Below are 12,810 nucleotides of genomic sequence, written 5' to 3'. Positions count from 1 at the left end.
CTGCTCGGATTCCTAAATCCGCCAGCTGGTTATTCTGAGAATTCAGTTTAGATTTTCTAAAGTCAATGTGTTAACTTTCGGTCAGTAGTATTTAGACAACATCTAGTGAAATCTTCAGCACTTTCAGCCCACTGCCAACCAATCATGCCAAGCAATGTTTTTCTCTGTGTCTGTCTGTCTCTCACTTTCCCAATATCGGGGCGGGATCTTGTGACTCACCAGCAACTTCCGAGGCAGAGTTGGACAAAAGTAACCGGTAGATCGCGCCGCTCCTCGTCACTCACCGAGTTTGACTACGGTGAACACGGAACACTAAAGTTGTGCCTCCGGCGCTGGAGTAGAGACGTGCGGACCGGCTGCAATCTACATCCCTCTAATGTCGAGCGACAGAGAGCGAGAGGTGGCGGGGTTCGACTGTCAGGTTGCAAAGGTGAATTCAACCGCAGATATAACTTCTGGTAAGCGCATTATACAACATAAAGTCTTCTTTTTCTTCAGGACAAGCGTCCTAATCACTTTGGTGCCACTTACCAACTTTCTTTTTTCTCGAAATTGTACTTAACACTCCTAAAATGTTTCACTCTTAAGTACGCCCATCTTGCTTGATAAATATGTATAGATTTCAAAAGTATGAGGTTATAATTCATTGAAATGTACAACTGTATTTACCTACTCAGACCCTTCTAGTCGCGTATGATTCAGTAATGGAAAAATTGACTGGAGTGAAATGAACCGTCCATATAAATGAATGAACGGTCAACGGTGTAGGAATGCATTATTAATGTTGGAACAAGGAAAAAGTTGGTCAAATTGGTCTTGGTGGTCAGGGAGACTAACATGCTTTGTGTTTCTGACCAAGCAACAGTGTATGCATATTTAATATAAACTAAGCTAAAACAAGTTGTTGTTTGCCAGTCACTTAGAAGTGAGTTATTTACTGAGTGCATTTCATAACTCCTTTTAATTAATTTAAAGTCTGTGTTTGTAATTGTATGAAGTCAGTGGATTCTTCAGTATGTAATGTAAGTGTTCATGTGCCATTGTGGACGTAGACAGTCACATTCCTGGCTTCCTTTGTTATACATTAAACTCACAGTAGCGGACAGAGCCGGCTCTGCCCCCGCAACACGCTCTACTTACTCTGAGAGAAAATATGACAACTCAGTGATGATGCACTCAGCTGAGGGCTTGGAGGACTGAGGGAGGCAGGAGTTAAAACCAGACAGGAAGAAGGACTACTTCCTGTCAGCTGTGACGAGGCTGGGGGCTGCAGGTTAAGCAGAAAACCCTCATTATATCATCCCTTGTGGAATCAAGTGATAAGTTACTGTGCTCCTACATGTGTAATTGTGTCCACTTACTCCATCAACAACAGCAATAACATGTTCAAGTAGACATCACATCCAGTAAGCCATGGAACACCCAGGAGTGTGTTTAGTGTGTGTGTGTGTGTGTGTGTGTGTGTGTGTGTGTGTGTGTGTGTGTGTGTGTGTGTGTGTGTGTGTGTGTGTGTGTGTGTGTGTGTGTGTGTGTGTGTGTGTGTGTGTGTGTGTGGGGGGGGGTGCTGGGAGGGGGAGGTGCTAGCCAGGCGGCTGGTGTCTTTGGGCGGCCAGTGAGCCGTCATGGTGTCACAGTTTAGTGTCCATCTTAGCAGTCCCAGAGGCTGACGGGCGTGTGAGGTGTTTGTGAGGTGTGTGTGTGAGGTGTTTGTGTGAGGTGTGTTTTGGAGGTGTGTGTGAGGTCTGTGTGAGGTGTGTGTGAGGTCTGTGTGAGGTGTGTGTGAGGTCTGTGTGAGGTCTGTGTGAGGTCTGTGTGAGGTGTGTGTGTGAGGTGTGTTTTGGAGGTGTGTGTGAGGTCTGTGTGAGGTGTGTGTGAGGTCTGTGTGAGGTGTGTGTGAGGTCTGTGTGAGGTCTGTGTGAGGTCTGTGTGAGGTGTGTGTGTGAGGTGTGTTTTGGAGGTGTGTGTGAGGTCTGTGTGAGGTGTGTGTGTGAGGTCTGTGTGAGGTGTGTGTGAGGTCTGTGTGAGGTCTGTGTGAGGTCTGTGTGAGGTCTGTGTGTGAGGTGTGTTTTGGAGGTGTGTGTTGCTGCTCCTGCTGGTCTCAGGAGAAAGGTTGTCTGCTCCTGCTGGTCTCCTGCTGCAGGAGGCATCAGCCCGGTGAGGATTCACAGGTCACCTTCTGCTGACACTAATCCAGAGTATATGGACATCATCATCTAATTTGATATGAAGAAACCAACAGTATTTTTCAATGATTGTTACAGGCATGTCAGCACCTGATTGAATTAGAATAGATAGTTGTTCAGATTGGCTGAATTGTGTTTTGTCTTAAGCTGTTTACAGAAGGCTTAGCTAGTCTCTGAAGGGCTGTGGCGAGGAGAGGAACTTGTATACCTCCCTCCCTTTCTCTCTCTGTCTCTCTCCCTCTGTCTCGCCCTCTCTCTGACTCTCTCTCCCCCTCTCTCCCCCTCTCTCTCTGACTCTCTCTCTGGCTCTCCCCCCCCTCTCTCCCCCACCACAACACAGCCTCCTCCTATGAAGGATTGTCTGGGCGACTCCAGTATGAGCAATTTTTCATGTTAACAGTGTCCTGCTACAAGCAGGGAGCCATATAAGGCAGCAGCTCGTGGCCTGGCGTCGTCCTGGCAGGTCTGGGGTTGAGGAGTGTGTTGGTTCTACTGGCTCACTCCCCTCTGCGTCACAGCATCACTCCCCTCTGAACCCTTAGTGCTGTCAGACTGTCCCACCCTGCTGAAGGGGAGCCAGGTTTCAAACTCCAGTGTGACCAGACTGGGTAGCAAGGTTTGAGTGGGACTCAACCTGACTGTCCCTCTCAGACAGATGTGGGGTGGGTGTAAGATGTGTGTGGTGTGTGTAGTGTGTGAGGTGTGTGTAAGGTGTGTGGGAGGTGTGTGTGTAAGGTGTGTGTCTTCCCAGCATGCAGCAGTGATTCAGACACTCTTCCCAGCATGCAGCAGTGATTCTGACACTCTTCCCAGCATGCAGCAGTGATTCTGACACACAGATGAACATGAGAAACAGCAGAACATGTTTATGTTTCTGAGGATTAACGAGGTGGTGAGTCCAGGGGGAACAACCCCCAGGCCCCAGAGAACCATCAACAAACACTGACGTGGAAGCTTGGTAGCAAACCTTCACTTCGCACACACACACATATTGTATACACACACACATATACACACACATATAGTATAAACACACACATACACACAGATACACACACACATAAACACACACTGTCTGAAGGATTTCCCCCCTCCTCTCTTCGTTTCTGCTGCAGCTCGGAGTTCTCCTTTTTGTGTTTGTACAAGTTGGTGGTGTTGCCATGGTAGCGAACAGCCTTCCAACGAACATCGCAGTTTGCAAGGTTTTCATTTACAAACATTCCTCTTTCTTTCTGCCATCATGAGACCTCTCTTGGTACAGTTTCTGCCATCATGACACCTCTCACTCACGTACAAAGTGTCTGCCCTGCTGATTGGCTTGTGCTTGATGGCATGACATCATCAAACGGAGCAGGGGAGGAGCAGCATTGTGTGCATACCAGACTGGAGCGGCACAGTGTTCAAAGCTTATTTTCAACTCTACATTTCATTCTAAATAAATAAAATCACTGAGATAAATATCTGTATCTTTCAACATCAGTATCAAAAGTATTGCTACTTCAGGATCGATCCGCTCACCCCTAGTGTCCACCATGGTTATCGCAGAGGACTGGTGTCCACCATGGTTATCACAGAGGACTGGTGTCCACCATGGTTATCACAGGGGGCTGGTGTCCACCATGGTTATCACAGAGGACTGGTGTCCACCATGGTTATCACAGAGGACTGGTGTCCACCATGGTTATCACAGAGGGCTGGTGTCCACCATGGTTATCACAGAGGACTGGTGTCCACCATGGTTATCACAGAGGACTGGTGTCCACCATGGTTATCAGAGAGGACTGGTGTCCACCATGGTTATCAGAGAGGGCTGGTGTCCACCATGGTTATCACAGAGGACTGGTGTCCACCATGGTTATCACAGAGGACTGGTGTCCACCATGGTTATCACAGAGGACTGGTGTCCACCATGGTTATCAGAGAGGGCTGGTGTCCACCATGGTTATCACAAAGGGCTGGTGTCCACCTGTAGCCGGTGTGTGGTGAAACTCACTCCTGAAGTATGTAACAGGCCACCTGCGTCAACGAATTGCTAGCTTTTCGTTGGTGTAGTTGGTAGTGGTTGCACTTGAAAGTCGAGAGGTGGCAGGTTCGACTCCCGGTGGGAGCGGATATTGGCCGGTATGCCTCTGACGGAGCAAGACCACGTCTGTTACACATCATGGTTATCACAGAGGACTGAGCCTGCTGAGTCTCCGCCAGACTATCTCTCTATGTCGCTTTCTCTCTGTCTCTATGTTGTGTCTCTCTCTCTCTTAAGTTGTGTCTCTCTGTCTCTCTCTATGTTGTGTCTCTCTATGTTTTGTCTCTCTGTCTCTCTCTCTATGTTGTGTCTCTCTGTCTCTCTCTCTATGTTGTGTCTCTCTGTCTCTCTCTCTCTATGTTGTGTCTCTCTGTCTCTCTCGCTCTGTCTCTCTCTATGTTGTCTTTCTCTGTCTCTCTATGTTGTGTTTCTCTGTCTCTCTCTCTGTCTCTCTATGTTGTGTTTCTCTGTCTCTCTCTCTATGTTGTGTCTCTCTGTCTCTCTCTATGTTGTATCTCTCTGTCTCTCTCTATGTTGTGTCTCTCTGTCTCTCTCTCTGTCTCTCTCTATGTTGTCTCTCTCTGTCTCTCTATCTATGCTGTCTCTCTGTCTCTCTCTCTGTCTCTCTCTATGTTGTCTCTCTCTGTCTCTCTCTCTATGTTGTGTCTCTCTGTCTCTCTCTCTCTATGTTGTGTCTCTCTGTCTCTCTCTCTATGTTGTCTCTCTCTGTCTCTCTCTCTCTCCATGTTGTGTCTCTCTCTCTATCCCTTTCAGCCCCAGCCTGAGTGTGTAACAGAACAGTCTTGATTACTCTAGTTTCCACATCTGCTAAGAATGAAGACGAATTGTTGTGACATCATGGCAGATGAGAGGCAATCAGAGGAATGTGTGTGTGTGTAAATGTAGGCCTGTATGTGTGTGGGTGTGTATGTGTGGGTCTGTGTGTGTGTGGGTGTGTGGGCTTGTGTGTATGTGGTGTGTGTGGGTGGGTGAGCGGACTTGTGTGTGGGTGGGCTTGTGTGTGTGTGTGTGTGTGTGTGTGTGTGTGTGTGTGTGTGTGTGTGGTATGATATGAGATGAGATGATACTTTGGTGTGTCAACTGTCTTGCTTGATTATCTCCAAGTGTCTCTTTTGATTAGCTGCTGTAACAAGTTAAAACTCATCAGTGTTCCTCAGGGGGTAGGGAGAACTGTGAGTGTATGTGTTTGCATTTGTTTGTGTGAATGTGTGTGTGAGAGAGAGAGAGTTTGCATGTGTGTGTGTGCATTTGTGTTTTTGTTAATCAAAAGTCTCCTATCACTGTTATGGCTTTGCTGACCCCAGATGCCCCTGGAAGAGCTGTTTTGACTGGCGGGATCAAGGGCTGCTGCTAGGTGCTGGTAGTGATGGATCTGTGCTGGCTGTGTGTCTGTGTGTCTGTGCTGGCTGTGTGTCTGTTTTGTGTGTCTGTGCTGGCTGTGTGTCTGTGCTGGCTGTGTGTCTGTGCTGGCTGTGTGTCTGTGTGTCTGTGCTGGCTGTGTGTCTGTGCTGGCTGTGTGTCTGTGCTGGCTGTGTGTCTGTGCTGGCTGTGTGTCTGTGTGTCTGTGCTGGCTGTGTGTCTGTGCTGTCTGTGTGTCTGTGTGTCTGTGCTGGCTGTGTGTCTGTGCTGGCTGTGTGTCTGTGTGTCTGTTCTGGCTGTGTGTCTGTGCTGGCTGTGTGTCTGTGCTGGCTGTGTGTCTGTGTGTCTGTGTATCTGTGCTGGCTGTGTGTCTGTGCTGGCTGTGCTGGCTGTGTGTCTGTGCTGGCTGTGCTGGCTGTGTGTCTGTGCTGGCTGTGTGTCTGTGCTGGCTGTGTATCTGTGCTGGCTGTGTGTCTGTGCTGGCTGTGTATCTGTGCTGGCTGTGTTTCTGTGTTGGCTGTGTGTCTGTGCTGGCTGTGTGTCTGTGTATCTGTGCTGGCTGTGTGTCTGTGCTGGCTGTGTTGGCTGTGTGTCTGTGCTGGCTGTGTGTCTGTGCTGGCTGCGTGTATGTGCTGGCTGTGTATCTGTGCTGGCTGTGTGTCTGTGCTGTCTGGGTGTCTGTGCTGGCTGTGTGTATTTGCTGGCTGTGTCTGTGCTGGCTGTGTGTCTGTGCTGGCTGTGTGTCTGTGTTGGCTGTGTGTCTGTGCTGGCTGTGTGTCTGTGCTGGCTGTGCTGGATGTGTGTCTGTGCTGGCTGTGTGTCTGTGTATCTATGCTGGCTGTGTGTCTGTGCTGTCTGGGTGTCTGTGCTGGCTGTGTGTCTGTGCTGGCTGTGTATCTGTGCTGGCTGTGTGTCTGTGCTGTCTAGGTGTCTGTGTATCTATGCTGGCTGTGTGTCTGTGCTGGCTGTGTGTCTGTGTATCTATGCTGGCTGTGTGTCTGTGCTGGCTGTGTGTCTGTGCTGGCTGTGTATCTGTGCTGGCTGTGTGTCTGCTGGCTGTGTGTCTGTGCTGTCTGGGTGTCTGCTGGCTGTGTGTCTGTGCTGGCTGTGTGTCTGTGCTGGCTGCGCAGCTGTTGATGAGCTGTTTGCTGCTGCTGCAGAGTAAACACTGTCAGGTCCACACAGGATTACACTGTTGCACCATCAAGAATGTAGCTCCTTATCAGGAAATCACACACAGACCTCTCTCTCTCCTTATGGATGTCTCTGTCTGTCTCTCTCTCTGAAAATCGTCTCCTTTTCCTCCTTTTTTTCTCTCTCTCTCTCTCTCCCCCCACCTCTCTCTCTCTCCCACCTCTCTCTCCCACCTCTCTCTCTCTCTCTCTCCCCACCTCTCTCTCTCCCACCTCTCTCTCTCTCTCCCCCCACCTCTCTTTCTCTCCCCCCATCCTCTCTCTCTCCCCCCATCTCTCTCTTTCTCTCCCCCCACCTCTCTCTCTCTCCCCCCCACCTCTCTCTCTCCCCCCACCTCTCTCTCTCCACCCAACGGGTAGGCAGTACGAGTTTCTGCGACACTTGCTGAAAGAGAATCTTCAAAGAGAATCGCAACCTTGAAAGACGTGAAAATCGCTGATCACAAAGCAGCCATTTAACTGAAATAGCAATGTCAAAATAGCTTGAAACTAGCTTTTACCAATGTAATTTCAATACTAGTTGATTCAATAAGGGGTCAGATGGCTGAGCGGTCTATTAATCAGAAGGTTGTTGGTTCAATTCCCTGCTGTGCCTAATGTCGTTGTGTCCTTGGGCAAGGCACTTCACCCTACTTGCCTCGGGGAGTATGTCTCTGTACTTACTGTAAGTAGCTCTGGATAAGAGCGTCTGCTAAATGACTAAATATAATTATAATACGGGTGGTTGAAATCAAGCATTCTGATTGGTTGAGAGTGAGTCACGGGGTGTGCTTTATTGAGCATAAAGTACTGTACGGTGTACAGGTGTTTACAGTACGCCTGTTTACATTTTCCTTAAAATGGAGCGTTCCATATTAGTGTGCACTTAAAATAACGGTTACATTTTTGGTTGTCATTGGTAATTTTCGTTGTCACTTGGTTGTCACTTGGTTGTCGTTGTCATTTCAAGATTAACAGTAAGCAAACATGTTTCATGTTAACTTCGATCTTTTGGGGGGAAGAACTTTTGATGAGTGGTTAGCCGAAGATGAGAGAGCAAGAGTGAGCAAGAGTGGTCGAAAGCGATGTCATCAGAGACGAAGGGGACATGAGAAACGTTTTCCATGGATGCACAATTAGTGGAAATATCCAAATCAATATAAGCAAACCGTAACTTAAAATAAATATTATTTTATTGAAAGTGTCCCATTCAACTCAAAAACACATGGTGTCTGGTTGTTTGCCAGAGCCTATGATGCCTGAGGCTAGCCCGTGATGCCTGAGGCTACTCTGAGATGCCTGAGGCTAAACTGTGATGCCTGAGGCTAGCCTGTGATGCCAGAGGCTAGACTGTGATGCCTGTGGCTAGACTGTGATGCCTGTGGCTAGACTGTGATGCCTGAGGCTAGTCTGTGATGCCTGAGGTGCCTGTGATGCCTGAGGCTACTCTGAGATGCCTGAGGCTAGCCTGTGATGCCAGAGGCTAGACTGTGATGCCTGTGGCTAGACTGTGATGCCTGAGGCTAGCCCGTGATGCCTGAGGCTAGCCCGTGATTCCTGAGGCTAGCCTGTGATGCATGAGCCTAGCCAGTGATGCCTGAGGCTAGCCTGTGAAGCTTGAGGCTAGCCTGTGATGCCTGAGGCTAGCCTGTGATGCCTGAGGCTAGACTGTGATGCCTGAGGCTAGCCTGTGATGCCTGAGGCTAGCCCGTGATGCCTGAGGCTAGCCTGTGATGCTTGAGGCTAGCCTGTGATGCCTGAGCCTAGCCTGTGATGCCTGAGGCTAGCCTGTGAAGCCTGAGGCTAGCCTGTGATGCCTGTGTCTAGCCTGTGATGCCTGAGGCTAGCATGTGATGCCTGAGGCTAGCATGTGATGCCTGAGGCTAACCCGTGATGCCTGAGGCTAGCCTGTGAAGCCTGAGGCTAGACTGTGATGCCTGAGGCTAGCCTGTGAAGCCTGAGGCTAGACTGTGATGCCTGAGGCTAGACTGTGATGCCTGAGGCTAGCCTGTGAAGCCTGAGGCTAGACTGTGATGCCTGAGGCTAGACTGTGATGCCTGAGGCTAGACTGTGATGCCTGAGGCTAGACTGTGATGCCTGAGGCTAGCCTGTGATGCCTGAGGCTAGCCTGTGATGCCTGAGGCTAGTCTGTGATGCCTGAGGCTAGTCTGTGATGCCTGAGGCTAGACTGTGATGCCTGAGGCTAGACTGTGATGCCTGTGGCTAGACTGTGATGCCTGAGGCTAGACTGTGAAGCCTGAGGCTAGCCTGTGAAGCCTGAGGCTAGCCTGTGAAGCCTGAGGCTAGCCTGTGATGCCTGAGGCTAGCCTGTGATGCCTGAGGCTAGCCTGTGATGCCTGAGCCTAGCCTGTGATGCCTGAGGCTAGCCTGTGAAGCCTGAGGCTAGCCCGTGATGCCTGAGGCTAGACTGTGATGCCTGAGGCTACTCTGTGATGCCTGAGGCTGGCCTGTGATGCCTGAGGCTAGTCTGTGATGCCTGAGGCTAGACTGTGATGCCTGAGGCTAAACCGTGATGCCTGAGGCTACTCTGTGATGCCTGAGGCTAACCCGTGATGCCTGAGGCTAACCCGTGATGCCTGAGGCTAACCCGTGATTCCTGAGGCTAGCCTGTGATGCCTGAGGCTAGCCTGAGGGATTTTTGCCCTTACAAAAAAGAAGTATATAAAAGTATACTATAAGTATACTAAAATATGGGTAGTACACTTTTAGTTCACTTTTGATATACTTTTAAGAAATATGCATAGAAAATAGTTCACTTTTTATATACTTTTAAGGAGTATACTTAGAAAATAGTTCAATTTTGATATACTTTTAAAGATCCTGTAAAGTAAATTCCATGTTTTGCTTCTAAGTACATTATATACGTGTGAAATGAGTTCCTGAAAGCATGTGCAAAGCGCTAAAACCTTGTCGCACTGAAATGTGGAGTTAGACCGAAGAATAGTTTCTCTTCCGTTTTCAGATCAGGTTTTAATGGGCGGAGCCAAAAAATGCCCTATCTACGTCATTTCGCCCCATCTACGTCAGATCACTGAATGGCTCCTCCTGCTGTACTGTTATTGTAGCTTACATCAGCTAGCTAGCTAGCTTCAGGATGTCTCCCACCACCCGCAACTGCATCTTCCCTGGATGCAAGAACTCCAGCTGTGCTGCAACGCCATTTAAGTTGATAATGAAAGGAAAAATAGGTTGATAGATTTTGTGAAGAGCCACGCTCATGGAAAGCTTCGGATAAACTCCAACAGCCGCCTCTGCACTGACCATTTCACGGCGGACAGTTTTAACATGGACCAGAGACAGACGGGGTTCACCAACACACGGCTTCTCTTGCAGCGCGGAGCCGTACCGAGCATCGCCCTCCCGGCCGTTCATCCTCCAGTCGCACCTGGACCATCCACCGCCGCCAGCAGTTCATCGATTTGGAGCAGTTCTGTGTGCTTGTTATAATTATACTAGATAACTTTTCCAGAGGTATCTCTGCTATAATTAGTGCAAACCGCTAACTTGATATTAGGCTACTCGGTGTAGAATGATGGTATTTTGGTGAAATGGTAGCTAATGTGCTAGAAGTAGAAGTTGGAGAGCTCACTGTCTGCTGTTTACTGTGAAGAGCGGCTACTGACGTTTACTCCTGTGTTACAGCTCAGGGGAATATTTCATATGCATCTGTATGTTTCACTCATTGAACAAATACATTCTAATTCTATACTGTTTTGTTCGGCTTGACGTAGCGTCCATTATCTGGGTCGTAGGTAGCTTACTTGAGAGAGGCGGCGCCTTCCAGTGAGGGGGTCGAGCTTCAGCTCCTTCAGGCGACACGCCCCCCCAGTCTCGAACAGAGAAGACTGCTGATTTTCTTACGATTTCAAAGCCTAATTGAACATACTTGTCGGGTTTTTTTTTCATTCGAATTTGGATGGGTAGTTAATAACACATTATTCTGTGGTGTGGTGAACTTGAAACTCGTTTTTAATTCCACTTTACAGGATCTTTAAGTATGCTTTGAAAATAGTTCACTTTTGTAAGAAGTATACTTAAAAAATAGTTCACTTTTGATATACTTTTAAGAAGTATGCTTAGAAACAGAAAATGGTAACGGCAAAAAACTTCACCACACATCAGATAGAAGTGTTAATACCTGTTTATGGTGAATCTGAGCACATATTCCGCAAAAAAAGCAACACAGCTGTAGCAGCGTAGGAGAGACAATTGGTGTGGGAGACCATTGCCGGCCGAGTCAATGCATACATTTAAATGCAGTAGCCAGTCCATACATATTACAGGTGAAATAGTGTTGGACTAGATAGCATGTTAAATTTATGTTATATTAAATATAAAAACATACTACGAACAGGTAAGACATATTTTGCTTAGGCTATACGCTTGTGATTGTAGCCTCGACGCTTGGTTTTAATCATATCTGACATGATACAGAGTAAATATCAGTTGGTGCCTTTTTCAACTTGTAGTAGCAGTTAACCCCCAACAGGATGCTTTTCATCACAGGATGATTAAGATTAAGATGTTGAAGAGACATTGACTGCTTCAGCAGAGATGGATGCAGATATGCCAACATGTATGGTAGCTGCTGGTAGTTCTCTCCCCATGTACTTTTATTTACATAAGTCCTACTATGTGGCCCCAAATCCAAAAGAGAGATGCTTACTAAGAATCTAGGAGGCTTAACCCCCTGTCTTAAACCAGAGGTGACGAGTCTCTGTGTAATCCTGGACTCAGATTTTAATTTCAACTCTCACTTTAATAAAGTGACCAAAACAGCTTTCTTTCACCTGAGGAATATAGCAAAGGTACGACCATTCATAAACCAAAATGATGCAGAGAAGTTAATTCATGCATGTATATCCAGACGGCTGGACTACTGTAACGCACTTTTCGCTGGTCTTCCCAAGAAAACCACTGAAAGACTACAGCTCATTCAAAATTCTGCAGCTATATTATTAAGAAAAAATAAAAGGAGAGAACACATTAGTCCTGTCCTAGCTACTTTACACTGGCTCCCCGTTACCTTCAGAATTGACTGTGAGGTCCTTTTCCTCACATACAAAGCTCTACACAGACAAGGACCAAGCTACATTGCTAACTCCCTTATAAACTACACACCAGCTAGAACACTGTGATCATCAAATGCAGGCCTATTAGAGGTCACCAGAAACAGTCAGAAGAAGATTGGTGATGTGGCCTTTGTCAATTACGTCCCAAAACTATGGATCAAATTGCCCATAATTATTGGGGAAGCAAACACACTACACATTTTCAAAAGACAGTTTAAAACCTACCTTTTTACCAAAGCATTTAAGTAATTTTTATCTCAGAAGGGTTTTGCTACTTTTATTAGTTATATTGTTGTTTTTATAGATTTGCTATTTTTATTATTACTTTTATCACTTGTATTATTGTTTTTATTGATTTTATGTAAAGCACCTTGAGCTACAATTCTTGTATGAAATGTGCTATATAAATAAAGTCTTACTTACTTACTTACTTACAAGCTGGTGTGGAATTTTCAGTTACACTGAAATGATGAGAATAATGAATAGAAAAACGATTTGCACATTCCGATCCTGTTGAACAGAGCATGGAAGCTGAACATAGTGAGATGTTCAGTTAATGGCAGATGAATTCTGCATGAGGAACTGTTGAATTTAATGTAATCTCTTGTATTCCCAGTTACCAGTGAAGGAGTTGTACAAACTGCATCTCATAAAGCAAGTGCCAAAAACTGACCAAGAGATGGTGTACTTGGTGGGTGGGTGTCTGATGGCTGAGCAGTTATGAAATCGGGCTACCAATCAGAAGGTTGCTGGTTCGATTTACGGCAGTGCAAAATGACGTTGTGTTCCTGGGATGGGCACTTCACCCTACGCAGGGAAGGTAGAGGGCGTAGAGGACTGGGGGGTGGGGGGCTGGGAAGGTAGAGGACTGGGGGGTGGGGGGCTGGGAAGGTAGAGGGCTGGGGGGTGGGGGGCTGGGAAGGTAGAGGGCTGGGGGGTGGGGGGCTGGGAAGGTAGAG

At 47.4% G+C, this 12,810-nt stretch overlaps 1 protein-coding gene across 2 annotated transcripts in view; it reads left to right on the top strand.

The window, feature by feature from the left end:
• Nucleotides 1-239: 239 nt before the first annotated feature.
• Nucleotides 240-12,810, top strand: part of fhl3a (four and a half LIM domains 3a) — a 60,041-nt gene continuing 47,470 nt past the window's right edge. Inside the window, exon 1 of one of the 2 annotated variants that reach the window (XM_062466418.1) lies at nucleotides 240-458. In XM_062466418.1, coding sequence (XP_062322402.1) covers nucleotides 377-458 — 82 coding nt within the window. In that variant the 5' untranslated portion in view covers nucleotides 240-376. The remainder of the gene's footprint in view (nucleotides 459-12,810) is intronic. The other variant, XM_062466417.1, reaches the window with a different exon arrangement.

This window comes from Osmerus eperlanus, chromosome 7, assembly GCF_963692335.1.
Source record: "Osmerus eperlanus chromosome 7, fOsmEpe2.1, whole genome shotgun sequence".
Classification (NCBI taxonomy): Eukaryota; Metazoa; Chordata; class Actinopteri; order Osmeriformes; family Osmeridae; genus Osmerus; species Osmerus eperlanus.
Note: the sequence above shows the minus strand (reverse complement) of the source record. Positions and strands in the feature narration are given on the sequence as shown.